General features: G+C 36.9%; 1 protein-coding gene across 3 annotated transcripts in view; it reads left to right on the top strand.

The window, feature by feature from the left end:
• The window catches only part of LOC126248021 (uncharacterized), a 405,163-nt gene that overhangs the window by 242,386 nt on the left and 137,637 nt on the right, over positions 1-25,140 (top strand). For all 3 annotated transcript variants that reach the window (XM_049948611.1, XM_049948610.1, XM_049948612.1), the window contains 3 exons: positions 1,168-1,312; positions 6,259-6,525; positions 22,577-22,708. In XM_049948611.1, the coding sequence (XP_049804568.1) occupies positions 1,168-1,312; positions 6,259-6,525; positions 22,577-22,708 (544 nt within the window). The remainder of the gene's footprint in view (positions 1-1,167; positions 1,313-6,258; positions 6,526-22,576; positions 22,709-25,140) is intronic.

Below are 25,140 nucleotides of genomic sequence, written 5' to 3'. Positions count from 1 at the left end.
GCGGCAACCTGGGCAAAATTCCCATTCTTTCAATGTTTTTGAAAGACAGCATACTGTGAGGAGCCGTTGTCTATGACTTCAGGTCATTGCTAGTAGTGATTGAGCATACCCCTGATGGCACAATGGTACATCGCAGTCATCTTGTGTCCTCATATTTAACCTCTCACGTGACAGTATCGTGATGCCATGTTTCAACAGGACAATGCTAGTTCACATATGGCACGTATCTCTATGAACTGACTGTATGATGTTGAGGAACTCCTGTAGGCAGCAAGATCCCCAAATCTGCCCCCCACAAAACGTGTGGGACAAGTTCAGACACGAACTCCATCCCAGTGCCAGTACCCAGGATATCAAGGACCAATTGCAACAGTTGTGGGCCAGCTTGCAGCAAGAGAGGATACAACAGCTTTATGAAACCCTTCTCAGTGGAATCAGTACATGCATCCAGGCCAGAGGGGGAGCTATGTCATACTGATAAGTGAGCTTATACAACAAAGTTCTTTGTCAATTTGGCTCAATTTTGTAATCACTGCAAAAGCATCACAAATCCTCTCAACCTATGCAACTCCATTTTGTTTCCCCCTCCCATTCTGTGTGCTTCATTTTCTTTGCCATGAAGTGTATATGAAAAATTACCATACACAGTAAGTGATAATATACTGATATGCATATGTAAAGAGATAGGATGGAGGTGTGGGTGGAATAGTGCCTGGGTGTGTGAGAGAAGGGATAAATAGGGATAGTGGCTGTAGCAAAAGGTCAGCTTCCTCTCATTTACTTCCTTTTGTACTACTGTTTGACCCTCATCGTGTCAGTCACACGTTCCCTGTCATTTCAAATCAAAAACTCTCTGTGCTACAGCAGCATTGACATATGAGAAGGCCATGTTCTGTATTTATGGTGTGTTCACATGACAACAAAGGAAACATAAAATCTTTATGATGAACAATTAAATGACTAGTACCTTACATGAGTTATGAGAAAATTAACATGCAGCTCCATACTACTGTCATGTTTTAAAGATGTATGAATAGTTTCAGGAACAATATATTCTAAGTCTGCTTGAGATATAATATCCTCAATTCAGTTATCTTTCTCATTAGCCCATTAAAAAATAAAACTCACTTTAAACATTAATTAAAATGTAGTTTACGATTATTACAGATCACATATGAAGAACTTGACAGATTAACTTATTTTCTATCTGTAAGACTACGTCATATGGGAGTGAAAAAGAACACTGTTGTGGGAATTTTAATGGATCGCTGTCTTGAGTACACAATCTCATACATCGCAATACTCAGAGCAGGTAAGAATTAGTACTAGCAGTCAGTTTTTAAAATAACCAGCACCACTTTCTGAAAGAAAATAACTTTACCAACTATCTCTAGCCTCAAGAAATTATTATCTTCAACATAATGTTTGGACATCATAAGTTAGTAGCTTATAATACCAAAGCACCAACTGCATGCAGTTTTGTTCCTTCTTAAGCAGTAAAATGCGTGTTTCTTTCAAAAGTGTGTAGAAATAGCTTAAGCCATAAATAATGAATTTCAGAAATGCAGAGGAACATATGAATCTACAAGAAAATAAAATTGGTGGAAGAGTGTCATATGACACTCTTCTCTCCAATCTCTCCAAGGTTGGAGACTGTAAAATGGTTAATTTCAGATCAGATAGTTGTAGACACCAAAAGATTAAATTTTTGTATAGACTACTTTGTAAGAATATAATGATCTAACAGCTTCTAATCAAGTTTCTTCTGAGAGAAAGGAAAGAATTGAAACCAGAAGTGAAAAACTCTTTGTAAGCTCACATCACAAGAGGTACCGTCTGAGATTGTGAGATTTTGAGTTAGTCACATCAGAGGTTATTTGCCCAAGATGAATGAAAGAATGGCAGTCAACTCTCTGGAGTGAATGAAATAGCCATTAAAATTCTTGTGTACTGTTTTTATAGTATAAATGAGATACTGTGTTGTATTTTTCACAAATTATTGCAATAAGGAATTATACTAAATATACATTAGTATGCTTCTGTCAAACATATTTTTGAAATAGATGACTGTGTACCACCCAGTCTGCCTTCTAACATGCTTTTTTAAAATTCAGAGAAACCAATTCATAAAATTTTAGGGTAACACTTCAAAAACTACAACTCACTGAATTAAAGCCATGTTGGTTACCAGCAGGGTGTATCAACTAAACAAGTAATATTCTCATTTATCAGCCTATTTTAATAATCCATTAATAGAAGAATGTCTGGTATTGGAATCCTGAAACCTTTTGTCATCTATCCAAGGCTTCTGATTGAATCAACAGTGAGAGTCTTCTGAGGAAGACAGAGTATTACAAGTTAAGTGAGATAGCCAGAATGTTGACTAAACTGTATCTAATGACAGAAAGCAAAACGTCTTGTTGAACCATTGCACATGGAATATGTGTATTGTCTAAGTGGGATCCTATTAACTGAGAAGTGTCACATGACCCTGAGCTTTGTCCTCTATTATACTTCATCTTTATTAATGATCTCATGATGTGTGCCATCTCTATGATTCATTTTACACTTTTGCTGATGATATAATTATTATTACTAACAAAATACCCGAAACAATCTTAAGGAAACTGCAAACATTCCCTTTAATGGCATTAAAAAGTGAGTTGCTTCAAATAGATTCTCACTAAATGCAACAAAATACAGTTTACTCATTTCACTGCTATTAAGAGAATGCAGCAGGTACCAGGTAAATGTTATATGTAATTGTCAAGACCTAAAACTGTGCATTAATCTCAATTCTTGGGTGTGCATACTGAGAATAATCTTAGTGGATTGATTATAGTCTTCACATAGAAAAAATCTAAGTTCAGCCCGTTATTCTGTCCATATAAATATTTCTGGCTGGAATATTTATCCTGTCAAAACTGTGCACTATTTCTGCTTCCATTCACTGTCAGATTACAGAATTATATACTGGTGGAACCAAACAAAAGTAACAAGGGTTTTCACCTCCCAAAAATGTGTGATGAGAGTCATGTGCAGGGTTCATCCCAGACATTCACAAAGATACCTCTTTAGAAAATTAGGAATTCTGCTAATAATATCCCTAAATACATTTGCTCATTGATGTGTTTTATTTGTAAGAATCAGATCCTGTATATATATCAAATAACACAGCCACAATACAAAGAGAAATCTTGATGTACAATGTGAACTAAAAACCTTAATGCGCTATAGGAAGTGGTGCATTACACAAGCAAAAGAAACTGATCAGTTGCTCCTTCCTCAAATTAAATCTATTGTGAACGAACTTTTAAAATTCAAACAACAGTTTAAGTAGTCAATCATAGAAAACCCCATATGTACCCTGGATGAATATTGTGACCAACAATAATAATATCTGTAATTTATATAACTGGCAATTCTGTTCTACCTACATTAACTTAATCCACAGGGTCTTTGTATTCCAAATGCCTGTATTAAATTTGAACAATCTGATGCTGGTATACTTTTGATTGTAATTCACTAATTTTAACACATATGTAAATTAGTGGTAGCTGGTAGTCATCAGTTAATATTTATGAACATTGTTTATCCTTTATTTTGCAAAGCCTTCAATTTCCCTAAGTACCATATCTGTTGTCCATTCTATTTGCTCATTGTAAACACAATGAAAAAAACTGCTGTTATGTTATGACTAAATAGTTTATTACACTGTATTTTCTATGACTTGATGTAAATTATAACAATTACTGCAATCATTTGTGCCTCTCTCTCTCTCTCTCTCTCTCTCTCTCTCTCTCTCTCTCTCTCTCTCTCTCTCTCTCTTTCTCTCTTTCTCTCTTCCTGCATCCTAGAAAATTATTCATTACCTGGATACACTGGAGTTAAAATAAATGAATAAACAAATAAAAATAAATAAATAAAATTCTAGATTTGTAATTATACTAGCCAAACGAGGGCCAGCTTAAGGCCCAATAAACACAAGCAGCCACTTTTGATTCCAAGCAGAGAAGTACACAAGTGCAAGATTTATATTATTCAGGGTGTGTCATAATTAGAAGTGAAAACTGACACAGATGAAGTATATCAAAGAGAGAGTGAGAGATGGAGGGGGGAGGAGGGGGGGGGGCATCAAATGATACAGTATATCACCAATGTGGAAAAATGTTCTCGAACTGGCCCTGCTCCAAATAAATGTAAAGTGGAATGGCCTTTCTACAGTTTTTCCCATATATTGAAGTTTCTTCACTTTCCTTACAGGGACAGAGCTCCAAATTGGTATTAGTCTAGTTTTATGGGCTTTTAGGAATCTATCCTCCTGCTCAAATTTTTCTGAATTTATGCAAGTGAAGCAAGCCTATGACTATCTGCACTGGTCCTTCTTTATGAATGCTTGATGTTCCCTATTAGACATAATATGGATCTCATACACTTGAACACTGTGCCAGTATAGGTCATGCAAGTAATCTGTTTTTTGCACAAACTGTAGTTTTCAGGATCCTACCAATGAATTGAAGCCTGTCAATTACTCCACCCATGATGTACATTTTGATTATTCCACAGAATTTTCCCATACACTGTTACACAGGCTTTTGTTTGTTATATCTAGCTTTCTATGATTCACAAACTGTAATTTATATACATTTACAGCAAGTTTCCAGTGTCTCCATCAAGTTGTGTCTTATCATGATCTGATTGCATATTACTGCCTTTTTTCAGATAATACTTCTGTTAAATACTTCAAGCAACATATTTATTACTCTAACAAATTTGTCACAAAATGTGCATAGCAGTAAAATCATAGAAATTTGAATTATACAGAGACACTGACTGTTGCTCTCCTGATGCACTTTCACAAATGGAACAAGATAGGGAGACGAGGTTATTATAGTGTCATATGGTACCGGTTCACACACACTAAAAGATAGATTGTAATGTACACATATAGTTGCAGATATTGTAGCACTATCTCTGTTTCTTGGGATCATCCAAAATTACCTCTGTGTTTGTGGATTCTTCCATCTCCAGGGTAATATGCTGTGTTCTTCATGTCAAAAAGGTCTCAACCCATTCACAAAAAAGGTTGCATATTCCATATTAGCACATTTCCATTAGCTTGAATCACAGCAATATTGAACCCAATGCTTTTTGAATATCACGATACCATGGAACCACCCAAATACCCCTTAAAGAGTGCTTTAGGGTACAAAGAGTACAAATTGGGTTTTGCATAAATAGCCTTTTTGTAAGCTTATGCAGAAGATCATTTTGTTTCAGACGTGCTATTACATTTGGACACAATACATTCTACAGATCTACTACAGAAAGATGTTAGGTGTATAGCATTTCCTGTGGATTGGTTCTGTTGCCATTTCTGTGTGTAGTTAAAACCTGTGCTCTCCTCCAAAGACTGGAGGCAGTTTTCTGCTCAAGGAATCTCAGTTAAAACAAAAGTGGATATAACATACTTCAAATTTCTGTGCAAAACCTCACAGGAAGTCTTTCAAAATATGGGTTATTGTTGAATTTTAACAGTATCAGCCATTTTCCTAGACAATATTATATCAACATTACTTCTCTTTGTAGAGTCATTACAATCAAATTCTTTTATTTTACTTTGTGATGACCCATTTGAAAGTGAAAATCAGTATTTCAGCTTTCATACAGCTGTTACAGTTTTATCCTCTACAACATTAACATGTGTCTGAACACTATGTCTTGTGCTGACAACAGCCATTTTGGGGTGATCCTTCAACAGAATTTTTACAAAAGTTGTTGAACATTTTGGTTAGTGAGTCTTTCATTTCTCCTGGTGTACTTGTCGATCAAACAGTCTACAGGTGTACAACTGTTTTGAAGTGTCCAATGGGCACAATATTTTGACGATAAGACTTGTTGCCATTGTCAGGTGTGTTGACAAACTGCTCTCCTGGGGTGTATGACCAACTTACATCCCGTGCCCCCAAAAGCCATTCTGTATGTTATCTATGCCCAAGGACTCATCAGCAGCAGAGCAGGCAGTCATTTTGGCATATGTGGCTGGCAACGCGGATTTTTGATATAGAGTGCCATTCAGTTGCAATTATTTATTCCAAATGAATGAGTTATTGTATGCTTAACAATATGGTTGAAATTAACTTCATGTAAAGTTTAATTTTAATTTTTTTAAAAGTTGTTAAGTAGGCTTCATAGATGACACTTACTTTCAATAGTTAATAGCAAAGCAAATGTTAATTGAAAATTATTTCTATTCAGGTGGAGCTTATCTTCCATTGGAAGTCTCTTATCCCCCTTCATTACTTATGTCAGTACTTGAGGATGCAGGACCTATAGCAGTGTGCAGTAAGAAACAATTCTCAGATCGTCTTGTTGGTCTGATTGAAGAAGATATGACCATTCTATTAGAAGGCAATTGGCTTGAAAACTGCATGGCATATCCACCATTTGAAAAAGAAGCTGAGTGCTCCCTTGATAACATGGCCTACACTGTGTACTCTGCTGGAACCACTGGAAAACCTAAAGGTAAAATTACATTGCATAATCTTCACACAAAATAAATATTAAATGTATTAATGTGTAATCACACATGGTTAGCATATACCAGAGTAAACAGAAAAGTCTGTAACAACAAAGGGTCCATTTTGCTATGACTTCAAGTTACAATGGTACTTTTTATGCTGTAATTGTACAGTTTTTTACTACTGTGAATAATGCACTTGCAGTTTTTGTCTTGTAGCATTCAAATACTTTCTCAAATGTATTAGGTGTTTGATGGATTTTCTACAGTCATCTAACAAGCAATAACAAAAAACTTCAGTGCTGCAAGAGAGGTTTGAATAAACAATTTGTTGCAGATAGTCTCAAAAAACTATCTGTATTTAATTTAATAATGGTGTCTGTAAGTCACCCAGAAGATCCTGCTCTGCTTATCCATTTGCTGGAAAAACATTAATTCAGTATACATCTGACTACTTCACTGAAAAATGGCTCTGCATCACCATGCCTAAGCCACATATACTGTCTAACATAAACTGGGGCATTCAGATCATCTTATACTTTCTACCACTATTTTTTAAATGCATAAGACTGGTTCATTCACATCTTTCAAGAAAAATTATATAGATGAATGCCTTATATTACATCTTCTCTGTTTTGTTTCTGAACCATATCTAATGCCCTTATCACCATTGGGATGTATAAACCCTGAACTACTACTTTCTTAATGGTCCTGTTTTTTTGTTGATACCATTATTGTTGAGTAATGCTGTTAAACCGCTAAGGTTAAAAATCACCCACTGCTAGTTGTTTACTCAATATTGCATGTACGTATGATGGACAGGTAACAGATCTACTGCCAGCTAGGAGAGCAACAAATTTACAGGAAGAAAAGCGACTGTTGTGTCCATTCGCATTTTGCACATTAAGCAAAATAAAATAAAAGTGATTATTTGCAAAATGTTCCATCTAATAACTATTGTATTTGTACATTTGTATGTGTGAAACATTAATATTTTTGGTTGTTTTGTGTTGCCTATAGAGTTGTAAAACTGCCATAGGCTACCATAGATTATCACGAGTAAACATAGACGACAGTAGTTTCATAGTAGCCTTGGTCAGTTAAGATCATAACCACATCACCTGTACATTAGGTGTTTTAGAACCCTATCGGGCATTATCTCACTTTGATCCCTTTGTTGTTGTATGCGATTAGTGTCTTACTAGATTCTCCAAGAAACAAGAAATAGCGAACTGTCTAGAAACTGTATGAGGGCATTTAAAAGGCCTAGTGACCTGTGGAACATTTTTTATACATAGTTATCCTCCTGTCTGATACTTAAAAGTAAACAATATTTATAGTGAAATTGAAATTGTCAATGTTTAATCACCTTTTATTGAAAAACTGTTGATTTGTAATGTGAAACAGGAATGTTGCAGTAAAAATAGAAAAACAATGAAGATGTATCATATAGTGCTATAAAATGTAAATTCCTCAAAAAAAAAGGTAAAATAAAAAAAACACAGAAAACAAAAACATGTTTCTGTTATTCACAAACAACTTTTGCACTTGTTAATAACAACAGGGAACTTTTGCATTTCATCATGATGAAGAACATTCTGCTGATTACAAAATAACAACAATAATTATATTAATTATTTATGTTTGTGCATGTAAACTGTACTTTCATCAAAAGTCCAGATGTTACATGATCAACTAATTTTTATTATAAAATGCAATTTATATTTTGTTAGGATATACAATACTCAATGGACTAACTGTGAATGATGTCCATTTCTAATTATGTGCAAAACAAACAAACAAAGAGAAGTTGTCAGCTCCCAGCTTCTCTCTCACATATTCATTTGTGTACCTTCCCATAACAATGCAACCAATACTACAATCAACCCTACCATTTACTATGTTATGTATGTGCTGCACCAAAACTAACCTACTGCAGTTTACATAGGGCACAATTATAGTCGTATATGATTCCCTGGTTGCCAAATCTGGTGATTTGTATCCATGTCTGACATGTGTCCTGTTACCCAGCAGGAGGATACTCCCTGCCTCAGATATTGCAAATGGGGACAGAGATCCTGAATAGGCTAGACTGGACTTGCTCATTTGCTGGGTACGTTCGTGGTATGACTTGATGAGTACTCAGGGAGTCAGAGCAGGCAAGGAATTTCACACCATGAGTGTGTTTTGTCTGGCCCAGTGGCTTCAAGATCATGTATGATCCTCATTAAGCACAGTAAATTTCTTTGGTAAATGAATCTTAACACAAGACCCAGGGATAACAGCAAACCATACAAGAGAATACCCCCTGCTTCAACCCATGCAGAATAATGCCATAGAATTAGGTTACTCATTTAAAAGTTCACAAAACATTTTGTATTTAATGAAAAAATGATTGTAAGCAATGATCTCATTTTAAATTGATGCTTTCATGTAAAGATATGAGATAGAAGTTAACTCTGTCACCATCCCTGTTGACGTTGATGTGATGTTATGTAATTGATAAAATTTATTTATTTATTTATTTATTCAAAATGAAAAAATTTTTTTGAGTTCTTTTCTGTGAGGCTACAAAAAATTACTGAAATAGCTATAACTACATACAATAATGTGACCATGAGTTACTCTTTAGCGTCTATGACCTGGCAAAATATGTTATAAATTCCTTTTCTTTCTCAGTTGCTTGCCAGTTCTTTGTTGCACAAAGAAATTACAAGTAAAAATGAGCATAAGCAGAAACAGGTGTGCTGTCACAAGCAATACTAACGCCCCTCTTAAGAGTGTACTGAAAAAGAACACTGGAAGCCACATAGTTGTCACAAATAGTATAAGCATCAGTTCCTTTTGAAAGAGTAGGTCAGCTGCAGACTATTAACAAATGATTTAAGCAGAGTAAAAGCAACATAGAAATTAAGTGTAAAGTATGCAAGCCAGCCTGATCCTTCGCATGTGTGAACGCTGAGCAGAGGTTTTGTTCATTGAAAGCATCTAATGTACCATCAAAGATGAGGGTACACCTTCATAATGAGGAATGTCTCCATCATTCCAGGCATGACCTCACAATCATAAATGGTGAACTGTGACACCAGATTTCTTTTTCATCATTTATAAGTTGTAACAGTTTATTGAAATACCATGATATTTGTGACTTTGAAAAGGCCATGTTTGCACGAATCATGGCAAAGCAGGTAAAAGGCACCTCTTGTAGTTCCATATATACTTGAATAGTCTGCGCCCTTGAATTATTTTGTGGGAGGGATATTTCTTTTGCTTTAATTTGTTTTATTTACAAAAAAAAGTTCTAACAAAACAATGTGTTCAAAATTATATATAATATCAATTGGTTTGAAGAAATGCATAATAATCTTCACATGTTGTTGTACGGATTGATAAATCATTAAAACACAATCAATTCAGCAGCATGCAGCTGGCCACCATGTGGCCTGCCGGCTAGCGCATTAGCCGGGCGGCTGGCCTAGGAACATTATCCCTGCCAGCCGGGACTCCATAGGGCTACCTACAGTAGGAAAAAAAAGTGTATTACCATGTTTCAGAATTTAATGTTAATATACACAATAAAGTATTTTAGTCAGTATGTATGCTCCCTTACCTCTCCATTCATCATCACTTTGATTGTCATCACTAGCGGGAGATTAACTGTTGTTGTCACCATCTTCCCATAGAGTGTCATCCTCTGTTCCATCCAGTGAATTTGTAATACATTTTGTGAAGGTTTTTTCCACCAGTGGTTGCAGAATGGAGTCCCATGCACTTTTCACCCACTCACAAATCTGGGACAAACCCAGCCATTTGATTTTTCCACTCAGTGTGAACTTGTGGTTTTCATCATCCATCCATTGCGTATATCACTGTTTAAGTGCAGCTTTGAATGGCCAATTTATTCACACATCTACTGGTTGTAGGATGGATGTTATGCCTCCAGGGATAATGACCAAGTCAGTTTTCCGTTCTTGTAATTTGTCTCACACTTAGCTCTATGTCCGCGGAAGCTGTCCATGACCAACATATTATGTAAATTCAGTTATGCACCAGGAAGACATTGCCAAACAGGCATCACACTATCACAAGGTCATTTTCCAACCACCCTTTCGGATTTACTCTCAGTCATATGCCTTTCACTTATACACTCCTGGAAATGGAAAAAAGAACACATTGACACCGGTGTGTCAGACCCACCATACTTGCTCCGGACACTGCGAGAGGGCTGTACAAGCAATGATCACACGCACGGCACAGCGGACACACCAGGAACCGCGGTGTTGGCCGTCGAATGGCGCTAGCTGCGCAGCATTTGTGCACCGCCGCCGTCAGTGTCAGCCAGTTTGCCGTGGCATACGGAGCTCCATCGCAGTCTTTAACACTGGTAGCATGCCGCAACAGCGTGGACGTGAACCGTATGTGCAGTTGACGGACTTTGAGCGATGGCGTATAGTGGGCATGCGGGAGGCCGGGTGGACGTACCGCCGAATTGCTCAACATGTGGGGCGTGAGGTCTCCACAGTACATCGATGTTGTCGCCAGTGGTCGGCGGAAGGTGCACGTGCCCATCGACCTGGGACCGGACCGCAGCGACGCACGGATGCACGCCAAGACCGTAGGATCCTACGCAGTGCCGTAGGGGACCGCACCGCCACTTCCCAGCAAATTAGGGACACTGTTGCTCCTGGGGTATCGGCGAGGACCATTCGCAACCGTCTCCATGAAGCTGGGCTACGGTCCCGCACACCGTTAGGCCGTCTTCCGCTCATGCCCCAACATCGTGCAGCCCGCCTCCAGTGGTGTCGCGACAGGCGTGAATGGAGGGACGAATGGAGACGTGTCGTCTTCAGCGATGAGAGTCGCTTCTGCCTTGGTGCCAATGATGGTCGTATGCGTGTTTGGCGCCGTGCAGGTGAGCGCCACAATCAGGACTGCATACGACCGAGGCACACAGGGCCAACACCCGGCATCATGGTGTGGGGAGCGATCTCCTACACTGGCCGTACACCACTGGTGATCGTCAAGGGGACACTGAATAGTGCACGGTACATCCAAACCGTCATCGAACCCATCGTTCTACCATTCCTAGACCAGCAAGGGAACTTGCTGTTCCAACAGGACAATGCACGTCCGCATGTATCCCGTGCCACCCAACGTGCTCTAGAAGGTGTAAGTCAACTACCCTGGCCAGCAAGATCTCCGGATCTGTCCCCCATTGAGCATGTTTGGGACTGGATGAAGCGTCGTCTCACGCGGTCTGCACGTCCAGCACGAACGCTGGTCCAACTGAGGCGCCAGGTGGAAATGGCATGGCAAGCCGTTCCACAGGACTACATCCAGCATCTCTACGATCGTCTCCATGGGAGAATAGCAGCCTGCATTGCTGCAAAAGGTGGATATACACTGTACTAGTGCCGACATTGTGCATGCTCTGTTGCCTGTGTCTATGTGCCTGTGGTTCTGTCAGTGTGATCATGTGATGTATCTGACCCCAGGAATGTGTCAATAAAGTTTCCCCTTCCTGGGACAATGAATTCACGGTGTTCTTATTTCAATTTCCAGGAGTGTATTTTCAGAATTGTTTTCCTTTCAAATATCGCGTAAGGTGGTAGCATTCATCCATCACCAGTTACACACAACATCACTGTACACCTTTGCTTCTCACTGTCGCAAGTTCATATTAGGATGCTGGATTCTTCTTGCCTGTTCATGGTATTATTGAGTGGCATCTCAAAGTAGACTGGCATTTGAACCGCGTTACCAATCTGCCATAATATATAATATTTAACTGTTCGTGTTGCAGATTTATCACATAATGATGAAAATGCACTATTGCTTCCTCGTAATCACCTGGAAGCCATTGAGCAACAGTAGTATTCCTCTGGAATCCCAATCCATTTCGGTTGAAAAATCATGATAACCAACCCCGGTTAGCTTTGAAACAGGTAATGCCTAGTTCTTTGACTAAAACCAAAGCTTTAAGTTGGCACATTTTACTCATCATCATGCATCCTATTGTCGCTTCTCATCTACATAATTGCAGAGCCTTTTTTTGAAGTCCATATGCTTCACTTTTTGGCCACAAAATGCCTGACGACTACTATTAGTTTCTTAAAGCTGCATTTTGTTCTTTTGCCGGTCACGAATACAATACTCACTTATGTCATACTCTATTCCTGCTGCATGGTTTACAATGTTCTTGGCTTCTCCAATAATTTTCAGTTTTTCTTTAGCAGTGGATCAGTGATAACAAGAACTTGTAGCCATAATTAACAAGTTTGAAGTCATTTTAATACTTCACTTCTAATGTGCTACTGATATGCCACACACTGAAACCACAACAATGCAATAGTATAATGGGATCTCTTATTGGACGCAGAGCAGTTCCAACCATGTTTTGAATAATCCACACTCCCCAGTTTTTCATCATTAAATTCGGGAAAAAACATGAGTGAATTATTTGAGTATATACGTTATGTTCCAAGACCAGTCTACACATGTAGAATTGTCTTTTTACAATGCTAAATATGACTGAAAAATAAAATAACTCTCTCTTTGACTTCCATTTCAGAACTAATTGGATCCTTGATGCACATAGTTGCATGAAAACATATGCAAGTCATTATATTGTGTTGTGAGAAAAAAGACATTGCTGTATTTGATTATGTTGTTTATCACTGTAGGCCTATTTCACCATGACTGCCATCTTCAGGTTATATCAGGTGGTCTACATATCCATATCTTTATGACCAGATGAAACTACAATTGTCCTTTTGTAACTGTGGGTTCTTTAATTACTGTGGCAGGTGGCTCATCTAGACTACAAAATATGAAATATTAGGTCACTTTATCAAATGACCGATAAAAAGATTTTCTTTACTTGATACAATTCTTTGCTACAGGAGAGTGTGATAATTTATGACTGTCATTAACTGTTAACCAATTAACTAACTGTTCTCCTGAAGTTCAATTTTCAGCATTTACAAAAGTACATTCCCGAGACTTGAGTAACTTTTTAGTCCTACTTGATGATGCTAACTGCTTCAGCAGAGGTCACAAACTGAACAGAACACTTCCATACTCGGCTCTATGTTGACCCCTTGCAAGGGGACTGCTGTGCTGAGAGAGAGGACGTGTCTTCTTCAGCTTCTCCCATTCGTCATTGCATATTGCTGTAAGACATTGCTAATGTCTGCAGTATTGATGCGTACTGCCAACTTTGGTGTGGCACCATGATCTTTGGATGATACCACACATATGAAACTGATGTCTCTAGTGCTGTTACACTATTTTATAAGTTGCTCATTTGATGCTGATGGAACTGTAGTAGATGTTAAGTTTTTTAATAGTTATTTATACATGTGTGCTGGCAGACAACCTGCCTATTTCTACTGGGCTTGTTTATGGTAAGTACTTTCAATTGACATCATGTGATTCCTTTCTTGATGGACTTTGTCAAACCTATAGTTATACTTGGGCTGTTCAGTTACTTACAGCTGCTTGGGTTTTTATTGTATAGCACTCAACAATGAGGTTATTAGTGCCCCTTCTAAGGATTGATGTGTTATAAAATGTACACTCAGTTAGTCTTATTATGTCTCTCCCTTTCACATTTACTCACACAGTCACAGTATGTCACTAATCACACAAGACTATGAATATGGTTTGCCCCCTAAAAGCTGCTAAAATCTTGGATAAAATGACACAGTAATGATAACTCAGGAAGTGATGCTAATGATAATTTTAAAGAAAAACAATAATTAGTGGGGCCAACTACATTAATAAGGAAATCAGATCTACTCCTTAATAAATGAAAAAGAAGAATGGACATCTCACATAATCTTAAAACATTATACCACATTTGTTATCTCATTTACTACAATAAAGGACACAACAGATAGTAAACTTGCCCCTTCCTCCTTGTCTGAATATAAAGTACACTTAGTTAAAATATAAAATACTAAAATCTGCATGCCACAATAATTATGCATTGATGAGTATTCTTGCTCGAGCAAGAAACCACGAGTCTTCAGCTTGTGCCCTTTTTGTTGCCACGTGAAAACTATTACATCTTGTCTGAGGGTCTGAAAGATGTATGCATGGCTGAGTCGCTGTACCAGCCTCAATTTGTTGTCTGTCAACTGCAGCTCACTATCTTCCCACTACCACATACCTCTAAACCTCAACAGAGCCATAGAATTTGCCATGAATGCTATGCCCACATGTCCTGATTCTCAGCATGATCACACTTCATTCCCAGTCTTTCTGGGTGGAGAAAGATATACTGTATGGTCTGGACTGTTCATCTGCTAGATTTGTATGTTGTATAAATTGAAGGCCATTCAGGGAGGAAGAGCAGGCAAAAACTTTCACAGCACAAATATGTCTTATCTGCCCGAATGCCCTCAACACCATATGGGCCTCTGCTTCAAACACAGTCTCGCCCTGCTGGAATCCACACAGAATATTGTTGTACAGATGGTACATTCATTAAAATTTCGTAAAATATTGAGTTAAAAACATCTCCAGAGATACAGTGTCTCGTGTGCTCAAGCTGTAAAATAACTCCCGGTGTCTTCAGTAACTAGTGCATCACACAGCTTCAGTTGAGGTTAATATTTGTCCCACACCATGAGCCACTAGCCCATGATTTTGACAGATTGGAAATAATCTTGTTGCTCTTGTGATTTGTAAAAATCTGTGCATGCTAGAGCATACAATGGTTTTGAATTATGATGATTCTGCAACAGCCATCACATGCCCTGAGAGGAGCTGCCACCATATAGAAAGTGCTCCCCAGACAGTACAAATATTATGTTTGTGTCTCATTCTGTAAGTACCCGTGGCCAGTAATCCCACCATGATGAACAGCATCAGTGCTTTTGAGATGTGTAAGTCTCCCTGGTCCTTACCTATGAAGGTACAATCTAGCCAGGATTACACAAAAGTTTAAAAAATGGTATCAAACTCATTTTGTCTTCCCCCCTTCTCCCTCCAAGATTTATGACAGAGGCACATCAAGAGGTTATTACTTGATGGATTTCACCATTAGGTTTTTTTGTTTGGTAGCTACGACAGCCTGGAATCAAATATGAGGCTCAGAAACCTCAATTAATCTTTGAAATTTGGAATGGTGTCTCTCATGAGCAGGTCAGGCAAATTCAAAAGAACTACAGTGATTAAAATCAGCATACATACATTTCACTGTACTAATCTGAAACCAGTATGTGCACTCCACTCCAAACTGTAAGTTACAACTGATGGTTGTTGTTGCAGGTTTGGTTGATTATTTACTGCACTTTACAGTAACAATTTCCATATCTTGTCTGTGACAGAAAAATGTTTATGTGCTTACAATGTTGTGCCAAATTTGTAATTACTGATTTAGTAGACATTCATAACCATGTAGAACTGTCTCAGAATGTCATATGGTATGAATACTGTGTCTTTTCTGTGCATTAGGGTACAGGAGACATGAGCGAAATGAGTAATATAATTTATTGATTTGAAATACCAGCTAAAAAGAGCGAGCAATATTTTAAAACTAATATTTATTTTTACTGGGAATGTATTGCTATGTTTACATAATAAGGCAATAATAAACAACAGCCTACTGAAATTATCAGTTGATCCTTCATTTACATAATAAGGCTAATTATATACAACAAGTTGCTTATATTATCAGTTGAGCATTCACAAACACTACCATGGAATAGTAACAGTTATGTTGTAGAGTATCATGTAGCTATTCTTTTGACTTATTTCTTTCATTTTCTGAAACTAGCTTCACATTATTCTTTTATCAAAATGATAAAAATGATCACAGGATATTTATATATGATTAATGTTAACATTAATGAACATGTTAGGTTTTTTTTACTCACACCCATGCAACTACATTTAAAAACAAGTTTTTTTATGGCTACCAGTTTTTAAGTAGAAATTTGTCAATTTAAGACAAGGAGTTATCCAGCAGAAATAATTTCAAATTAGATTTAAAACTTGCTTCATTACCAGTTGGACATTTTATGTTACTGGGCAATATGGGAAAATAACAGAAGATGAAATTTAAAAAATTAACAGTAAATATGGATACCATATAACGAACAAGTGACAAGGAAGCAACGCAGAAAACAGAAATACCACAGTATATGAAAATCACAGAAGAAGAAATCAAAAAGTTAACAGTAAATATACCTTCAGTGGAATGAACAAATGGCAGGGAACCAGCACAGAAGACAATATCACCATGTAAAAAGACTGAGGAGGAAGCTGTACCAGAGTGGACAGAAATTAAAAACAACAGATCGTGATGAAGCACGAGGCAGAAGCTAGCCTCCAAACAACATATGAACAATTTTTATGGCCCAGTCCACAGCAGAAGAAAACAACCAAGAAAAGGTCTAGGACCCCAAGGAGGTGAAGATCAGGCCAGAAATGAAAAGACTAGAGCCTACTCTTCAAAGAAGTAACCAAGCACGAAACATACCTCTCATAGAACTGAATAATTTTTTAACTCTCTCCTATATCATAATGTACAGGACTTAACCAATAAGCTATATGACCTAGAGGGTCTTTTGAATGGTTCATTGAAGGAAATTTTTATCTTGTGTCTAACTGTACACTGGCTACAAGAAGTACAAAAATGTGCAGTTGGGATTTCAGACTTCCAGTTGATCAGCAGCCTTTACAGGGAAACATACAGAGGGGTTGGAAAACATTCCACGTGGGAAAAATATATCTAAAAACAAAGATGATGTGACTTACCGAACGAAAGTGCTGGCAGGTCAATAGACACACAAACAAACATACACACAAAATTCAAGCTTTCGCAACAAACTGTTGCCTCATCAGGAAAGAGGGAAGGAGAGGGAAAGACGAAAGGATGTGGGTTTTAAGGGAGAGGGTAAGGAGTCATTCCAATCCCGGGAGTGGAAAGACTTACCTTAGGGGGAAAAAGGGACAGGTATACACCTGCGCACACGCACACACACATGTCCATCCACACATATACAGACACAAGCAGACATATGTAAAGGCCATTTACATATGTCTGCTTGTGTCTGTATATGTGCAGATGGATATGTGTGTGTGTGCGTGAGTGTATACCTGTCCCTTTTTCCCCCTAAAGTAAGTCTTTCCACTCCCGGGATTGGAATGACTCCTTACCCTCTCCCTTAAAACCCACATCCTTTCGTCTTTCCCTCTCCTTCTCTCTTTCCTGATGAAGCAGGAAATTAGGCTTAAAAATGTCTGCTGTATTGAAAATGATTTTGAATATTGTTTATGTGAACTAACAGATAGTAAAATTATAATTGCATGTATATATAGGTCCCCATCTGGCAATTTTGAATTATTCTCTGAAAATTTGTAAAATCCTCTGAACTATCTAAACAGTCAGTCATACTACATAATTGTGCTTGGGGATTTCAATATTAATTTCAAGGACAACTGTAAAAAAGGGCAAAAACTTGTTAATCTACTACAAACACACAATATGAACATGTGTGTAGAAGATACCACCAGATACAGCAGAGCAGCAAAAGTGAAAGTACTATAGACCAAATATTCATTGACAAATCAAAATGTGGCTTTAATTCTGAGGTATTGGATACAGGTTTCTCTGATCATCAAGCAGTTAAATTGACTTTAGATAAATCTCATGAGAAAAGTGACAACAGGAGATATATTGAGAGAAAATTAATTAATGATGACAGCATTAGGGTTTTTAATCTAATGTTAAAAATTGTAAACTGGGACATGGAAAGGAATTCTAGTACCTCACACCGCGGAAGTTGAACACACGCCAGAACAAATGGACGTGGTCAGCCCATAGAGGGCTCCGCATCCGTGGCGGCTATTCCGCGCAGCCGCTCCCTCCGGTTTCGTATATAGGGACCCGCTCTGCCCTAGTCCAGTCAGTCTGGTACTCACTCTGGATTGAGTTTCTATCTCAGCGGTACTGTGTTCTTGTCGTTGTTCGTTGTTGACTTTTGCCTTGCTCTGGTTCCGAGTGGATTTATTGTTGGTGTTTGGTGTTGTGGTTTCTACAAGCCTCCATTGTTTATCTCTTCCTTGTTGTGTCGGTCATAGTCGGTCGTGGTTGGTTGTTGTCGGTTGTCGTTGGTCTGTCGTCCAACTCATCCTTGTGTTTACCCAGTGGTGCGTGCTCCACCGCCGGCGGCTTCCCTGCCTGGCGGCTCCGATCCGCAGCCCAAGGCATTCCCACAGTTGGTTGTGGCTACAACAGGAATAGTTCTGTAGATATAAAATTCAAGAAGTTCTTGTCAAATTATACATACCGCTATGATATTTCATTCCATCTAAAGAGAATGAAAATTTTAAAAAATCAAATTCATTTATAACAAGTGAAATCAAAGAGTGATCAGAAAGTCTTAGAATACTATATAAGTGTGCAAAGCAAAATACTGTCTTGAAACCATATTCCAAGTGTTATAGGAAAAAGCACTGCTGCAAAAAGGAAGCACAATGATTCATATCTCAGAAAGGGTAACAACAAAATGAAACCTATGTGGAAAGTTATTAATAATCATGCAGGCAAACATGAAAGTGCAGGTAATAAAATCACCATAAAACACAAAAATGAAATTGTTGACGATCCACTTCTAATAGCTAATATATTTAATGATCGTTATATTAATGTAGCCCAAAATCTGATCACCACTAAATATAATCCAAAGACAAAGGTAACAACTCCAATACATGAAAGGACAATGTACATATATCCCATAACACCCAAAGAAGTACAATCGGCTATCAGCAAACTAAAGAGTAAAATGACCTGTCGATTTGATGGTGTCCCTGACAAAATTATTAAATGTAGTACCAATAATGTTGTCTCTCAACTTGTGGACATAATCAATGACTACTTTGAAACTGGTGTGTTTCCAAGTAAAAAAGCAGTCAGCAGTAATACCAGTTCATAAAAGTGGTGACAAGTTTAACATTAAAAATTTCAGACCTCTATCATTATTATCTGTATTTTCGAAAATAATTGAAAGAATAATGTATGACAGATTGCTAGTCTTCCTAAACAAAAATAAAATTCTTGTGAATGCACAGAATGGTTTCAGAAAAGGTAAATCTACACAAAAACAGCTCTCTTCAGTTTCCTAAAACTTGTTTACAAAGCTATTGAGGACAAGGAACTGATCTGTGTGTTGTTTTTGGACCTTTCCAAAGTGTTCGATCTTATAAATCATAATCTACTGCTGTTAAAACTGTATAATTATGGTGTCCATGGTATTTCCTACGAGTGGTTCAAGTCATATTTAATTGAAAGGAAACAAAGAGTACAAATTACTCAAGATGGGAATGTGTACCATTCTAAATATAATGAAGTTAATTATGGGGTGCCCTAGGGCTCGGTATTGGGACCATTGTTATTCTTGATTTTTATTAATTACCTATCTCATGATGATGATGCCAGCTTCATTATAAAAGAGAAGAATGATTATGAGATGCAACAAAAAGTCAACAAACAGCAGAAGTGGCAGTAAAATGGTTTAAAGATAATTGTCTAGTTGTCAATGACAAGAAAACTGTATTGATGAGCTTCAACATATAAGGAAAAAAAATAGGACCAATGTAAAATTCACATTATTGAATAGCCAAATTTAGCAAAAGAATCACATAAAATTCTTAGGATTATGGATGGATGAGCATCTAAGTTGGGGAAAACATGTAGAAATGCTTACCAAAAAATTAAGCAAGTACTGTTACATATTAAGAGTGCTTAAAAATTGCTGCAATACTGAAACAGTGGTAAGTGCTTATCACGCATACTGCATAGACTACTGAAGCATGGAATAGTGTTCTCAGGAAATACCTCTTTTGCAAAGCAGTCTTTTAGGCTCCAAAAGAAAGCTTTAAGATTAATAAGTGATGCTGCTTGCAGAGCGCTATGTTGGGGTATCTTTAAGGAATTAAAAATCTTGACTTTACCATCTATATTTATATTTGAAAGCATATACTTCATTAAAAACCATCAAGTTTCACCTTTGAATAGTGAGATCCACCATTATCAAACAAGGAACAGAGATGATTATCATAGGGATGTGCACAGAAAATCACTATATCAGGATAGTGCTGTTTACAAACCAAAAATTCGGTAGAGATAGCATCAAAAAAATACCAAACACTAATACATTCCAAAAATAACTAAAAACTCAACTAATAAACAACAGGTTTTACAGCATTAATGAATACCTGGAATTTTGCTCAAATCTGTAGATCTACTTCATAACTTTAAACAAAAATTCATAAGTATCAACTATACCTAGATAAAACCAAACTTCTTTCATCCATGTATGTATGCAATTATGCACCTGGCTTTTGTGCTGTATGTTACTATGCCTAGTTAACTAAAGTACTGGTATTTAATAGTTTTAGTAAAATCAGTCAAGGGGTTTCACAAGCTTTTCTTCTATTTGTATGTAGTACGTAAGCAGAATAATGTTTTTATTATAAAGACGTGTTGATACCAATGATAAGATTTTATACATGATGTAAATATGTAATATTTTATACTGGTCTCTGCTTTGACAAGTCCAATATCATGAATATGATAATACGGGTGCTAAATAAATAAATAAATAAAATTAATTAATTAATAAATGATCTGAAATTTTTATTGCTTCATCCTCAGCTTCTCTCTGAACCACTGTCGGTTTTAACATTGGGTAATAAAAGTCATTTTTCCCTCTAGTGTTGTAGGTATGGATATCACTGTTCTCAAATTGTGATGGATTACTTACAACATGTCTTATTAGTGAATATATATTTTGTAACAGCGTGGTTAAAATTGCCCACTTATCTGCTATCAACACTTCCTTTCTGAGTGATGAATTACCCCATAAAATTATTTGATAAGACATTATTAAGTGGAAATATGCAAAATATGTCAAGAGGTTGATTTGTTTGTAGCAAAGATTAGCTATTTTATGAAGAACAAAAGTAACTGAACTTAATTGTCTGAGAAGCTCAGTAACATGCTTCTTCCAGTTCAAGTTGTCATTAATATGTACTCCCAAAAATTTGGAGCATTCTACCCTATTTAGTGACCCCTGCTCATGTTTTATATCAATTATTGGCATGACTCTACTTGTTGTATATAACTAAATATAGCATGTTTTTTTTCTCCAAAATTTGGGGAGAGTCAATTTTGTGACCAATTCTGCTTTTTGAATGTTAAGTGGAAGGTCATTAACATATGTAAGGAATAGGAGTTGGCGCAGAGTTGAACTCTATGAGACCTCCTATGTGGTTTCTCCCCAGTCACTAAAATTTTCTACCCTTCCAACATTGTTTGAATTATTCAGTACAACCTTTTGCATTCTCTTTGTTAGGTATTATTCAAACCAGGTGTATGTAAAGCCATCAGTTTCATAAAACTTGAGTTTTTCTAAGAGAATAACATGATCCACACAATAAAACACCTTGGGAAGATCACAAAAACTCATCATAGCACTGCACTACTAGCCAAGAAAGATTTGTATCATATACATTTAATCAATTAAACCTAATGAGAATATTTTGAAAGAAACATGTGTGAACAGTCACCATAAATTGATATAACAGTATGTTTAAGTTGCAACTAACAGTGAAGGTGTACATTTTACTTCTTAATTGAAATGCCAGTTATTGAAAGTCTTTGCAGTTTTTATTCTTTGGATGTTAGGTAATGGTCTAAGACATGTTTCTGTGCCTAATGTTCATCTCCTGGCGGCTTATGTTTCATCAGGAACCTAAATTATGCAGTAAGTTAATACACAAACTTGAAACAAAGTCAACAAGCCAAATTGTTTATATATAACAGTTTAGTTTCTGAGCTTGTTTAAGTTTGAATATTGACTAACTGTGTATTTTAGCCTCAATGGATTTCTCCAGGAATAGGAGACAAAACATCAGGCACAGAAATATGCTCTAGACCACCACCTAATGCCCAAGAATAAAAATAACCATGTTATTGAAATATTTGAAAAACTTCTTTTGAATACTTACCTTTTTTTTTACTTTTTGTATCATACCCATTAGGTATACAGTGTCCACATCGTGGAGCAGTTTTTTCTTACCACTGGCGACATCTTGCATATCCATATGAAGAGACAGAGCGAGAGGCCTGCAATGTATTTTTTGTCTGGGAAATGCTAAGGCCACTGATGAAAGGTAAGTTTGTAGACCTGTAAAATAATATGAAAAAAGAAGTAAAATAATCATAAAAATGAAATTTTGTTATATTTCATCCACATCTGTAGAAAAGACATCCTCAGAGAAATGTTTTGACAGTTTGAGCAGGATCTACCTGTTCTTCTCTGTAGCTTACATAATGTTAAGCTGTGTGTCTAATGTTAAGAGGTTTTTGCAGAGGAAGTCTACCATGAGTCATCAATAGAGTTATGTTGTACTTGGGGGAGCCATTCAAGATCCATAGGATGCTGTCTAGAAAAACAGGAAGGAAGATGGGGTTTAACATCCCATAAACAACGAGGTCATTAGAGATGCAGCATGAGCTTGGATTGTTTTGAGGATGGGGAAGGAAATTAGCTGTGCCCTTTTCAAAGAAACCACCTAGGGATTTGCTTTAAGTGGTTTAGGGAAGTCATGGAAAACCTAAATCTGGTAATATTACTTACCTCTTGAAGAGTAAAATTAATTTATTCATTCTTCAAATTGTGACAACTTATGAAGCAGATGTTTGAGAGTCCCTTTCATTTTTCCCTACTCAAACATCATTCACTTGAAGAAAAAATTTTATATAGTTATATATAATGGATAACAATTTTTAATTAATGTGATATTTCCACATATTTACGTAGTATGATGTAGTTCACCCACATTTTGAAAAACTAATCAGATGATGCTGATCAGTGTATCAAATGCACGAGATCCTCAGTGTTATTTTCTGCATCAGGAAAGTCTTAAACAATTGATTATATAATTATTTGAATAATATTTTGTGGTTAAAAGCCTCAGTGTACATGTAGGTAGGTCAACAACAGCTATGAGTAGTCATCTTGGGTATTAATAAACCACTTCAGCTGTATTTAGTCCTTTATTACTGGGTCACTACTGGTTTCGTGGCACCACAAGCCACATCTTCAGGTGATCATATGTTTTAGTTACCGTATATGTTCACCACAGAGATGTGGCTTCTAGTGTCAAAAAATTGGTAGTGACCAATAATAAAGGACTAAATACAGCTGAAACACTTTATTAATGCCCAAGATTTTCTTATCAGTTAGACATTAATAGTTACCAAGAATGCTTTTGTCCAACCCAACAACTACATAAGCTTACACTGAATGACAGTGATAAAGAGTGCACCGAGACATGTGATTGTAGAGCAGGGCCCACAAAATAAAAAGGTTGGATTTTAATCCTTTCCTGTAATGGGCTTTTGATTTGTAATAAATACCTGAAAATCTCAATACCATGGGTGGTATAATTGAATTGAGGCAGTAATGAAGTTGTAACAGATGCATTTCTATGAAGATAATTTTTATGATTTCAAGATAGTACTATATGCAGATGTGTCTGGAAAATTTGCAGCAGGCTTTGATGACTCTTCACTTTCCAAAACAATAGTGTGTTACTAGTTTCATCTTTTCAGGCGTAAGTGAAACTCTCTTGAGGACAAAAATCAGTAGCTGGTGCTACTAAAGTAAACAACCTTTGAGTCCAGATTCCTCTTGCACCTGTCTACAAATTGAATGCACTCATGGAGAAGATCAGCAGCAGTTTATAAGATTGTGTATGAGGATCTTTTAATTAATGTCTTTAGTCATTGGACACTGCACCTTCTAACTTGTGATCAAGAAACAAAGAGTGTTTAATTTTGCCAGCGTATGCTAGGAAAATTTGATTCTGGCAGGTCAAATTGGAGGCAGTCATCTGTATAGACGATCTGAGAGGAGAGCCATCCAGTAATAGTGGAAATTGCATAAAGTGTCAGGAAAAGGATGGTATACACGTTCTTTGTGGAAAGTGGGTATGTCACTACCAGTGTATTGACAGAAGTAAGAGTGTTATTCTAGGTTGGCATTGTGGAGATTCAGTGCCTGAACTATTTGAATTTATCAAGCAGAAACATCCAAATCATGTCTAGCAGGGATCATTACAATGTACCAGCTCACCATGCTCCTAAAACAAAGTCTTTGCTCTGGATTCTCAGATCCAGACACTTCCCCATCCACCTCTTAGCCCTGACATAACTGTCCCTGTTTATGATACATACCTAAAAGGCCTACCAAAAGAAGCCTACCATGAAGCCTTCACCAAGTGGTTTGAACATTTGCAGCAGTGCACAGAATACCAGTGAGAGCACATCAAAAAGTTTGTGAAGGTGATACATCACAGGTATTGCTTTCCAACAAACTGCATAGGAAGTTTCCCACACTGTATGCTTTAATATGTTCCCAAACCATCAGAATATAGTAACATCATGTTCCAGTTAATGATACAAGACATCTTATTTTATTTACACCAAGGCGTAGAGGATGTAATAAAGTCTGGAAATATGAATTTTCATGACATAAATTGACATTTTAAACATTTACTTTGAAGGCAGTTTTTCCACATTTTTAAGGTTTAGATTTTGA

This window comes from Schistocerca nitens, chromosome 3 (genome assembly GCF_023898315.1).
Source record: "Schistocerca nitens isolate TAMUIC-IGC-003100 chromosome 3, iqSchNite1.1, whole genome shotgun sequence".
NCBI lineage: Eukaryota > Metazoa > Arthropoda > Insecta > Orthoptera > Acrididae > Schistocerca > Schistocerca nitens.
This window is presented reverse-complemented; position numbering and strand designations above follow the sequence as displayed.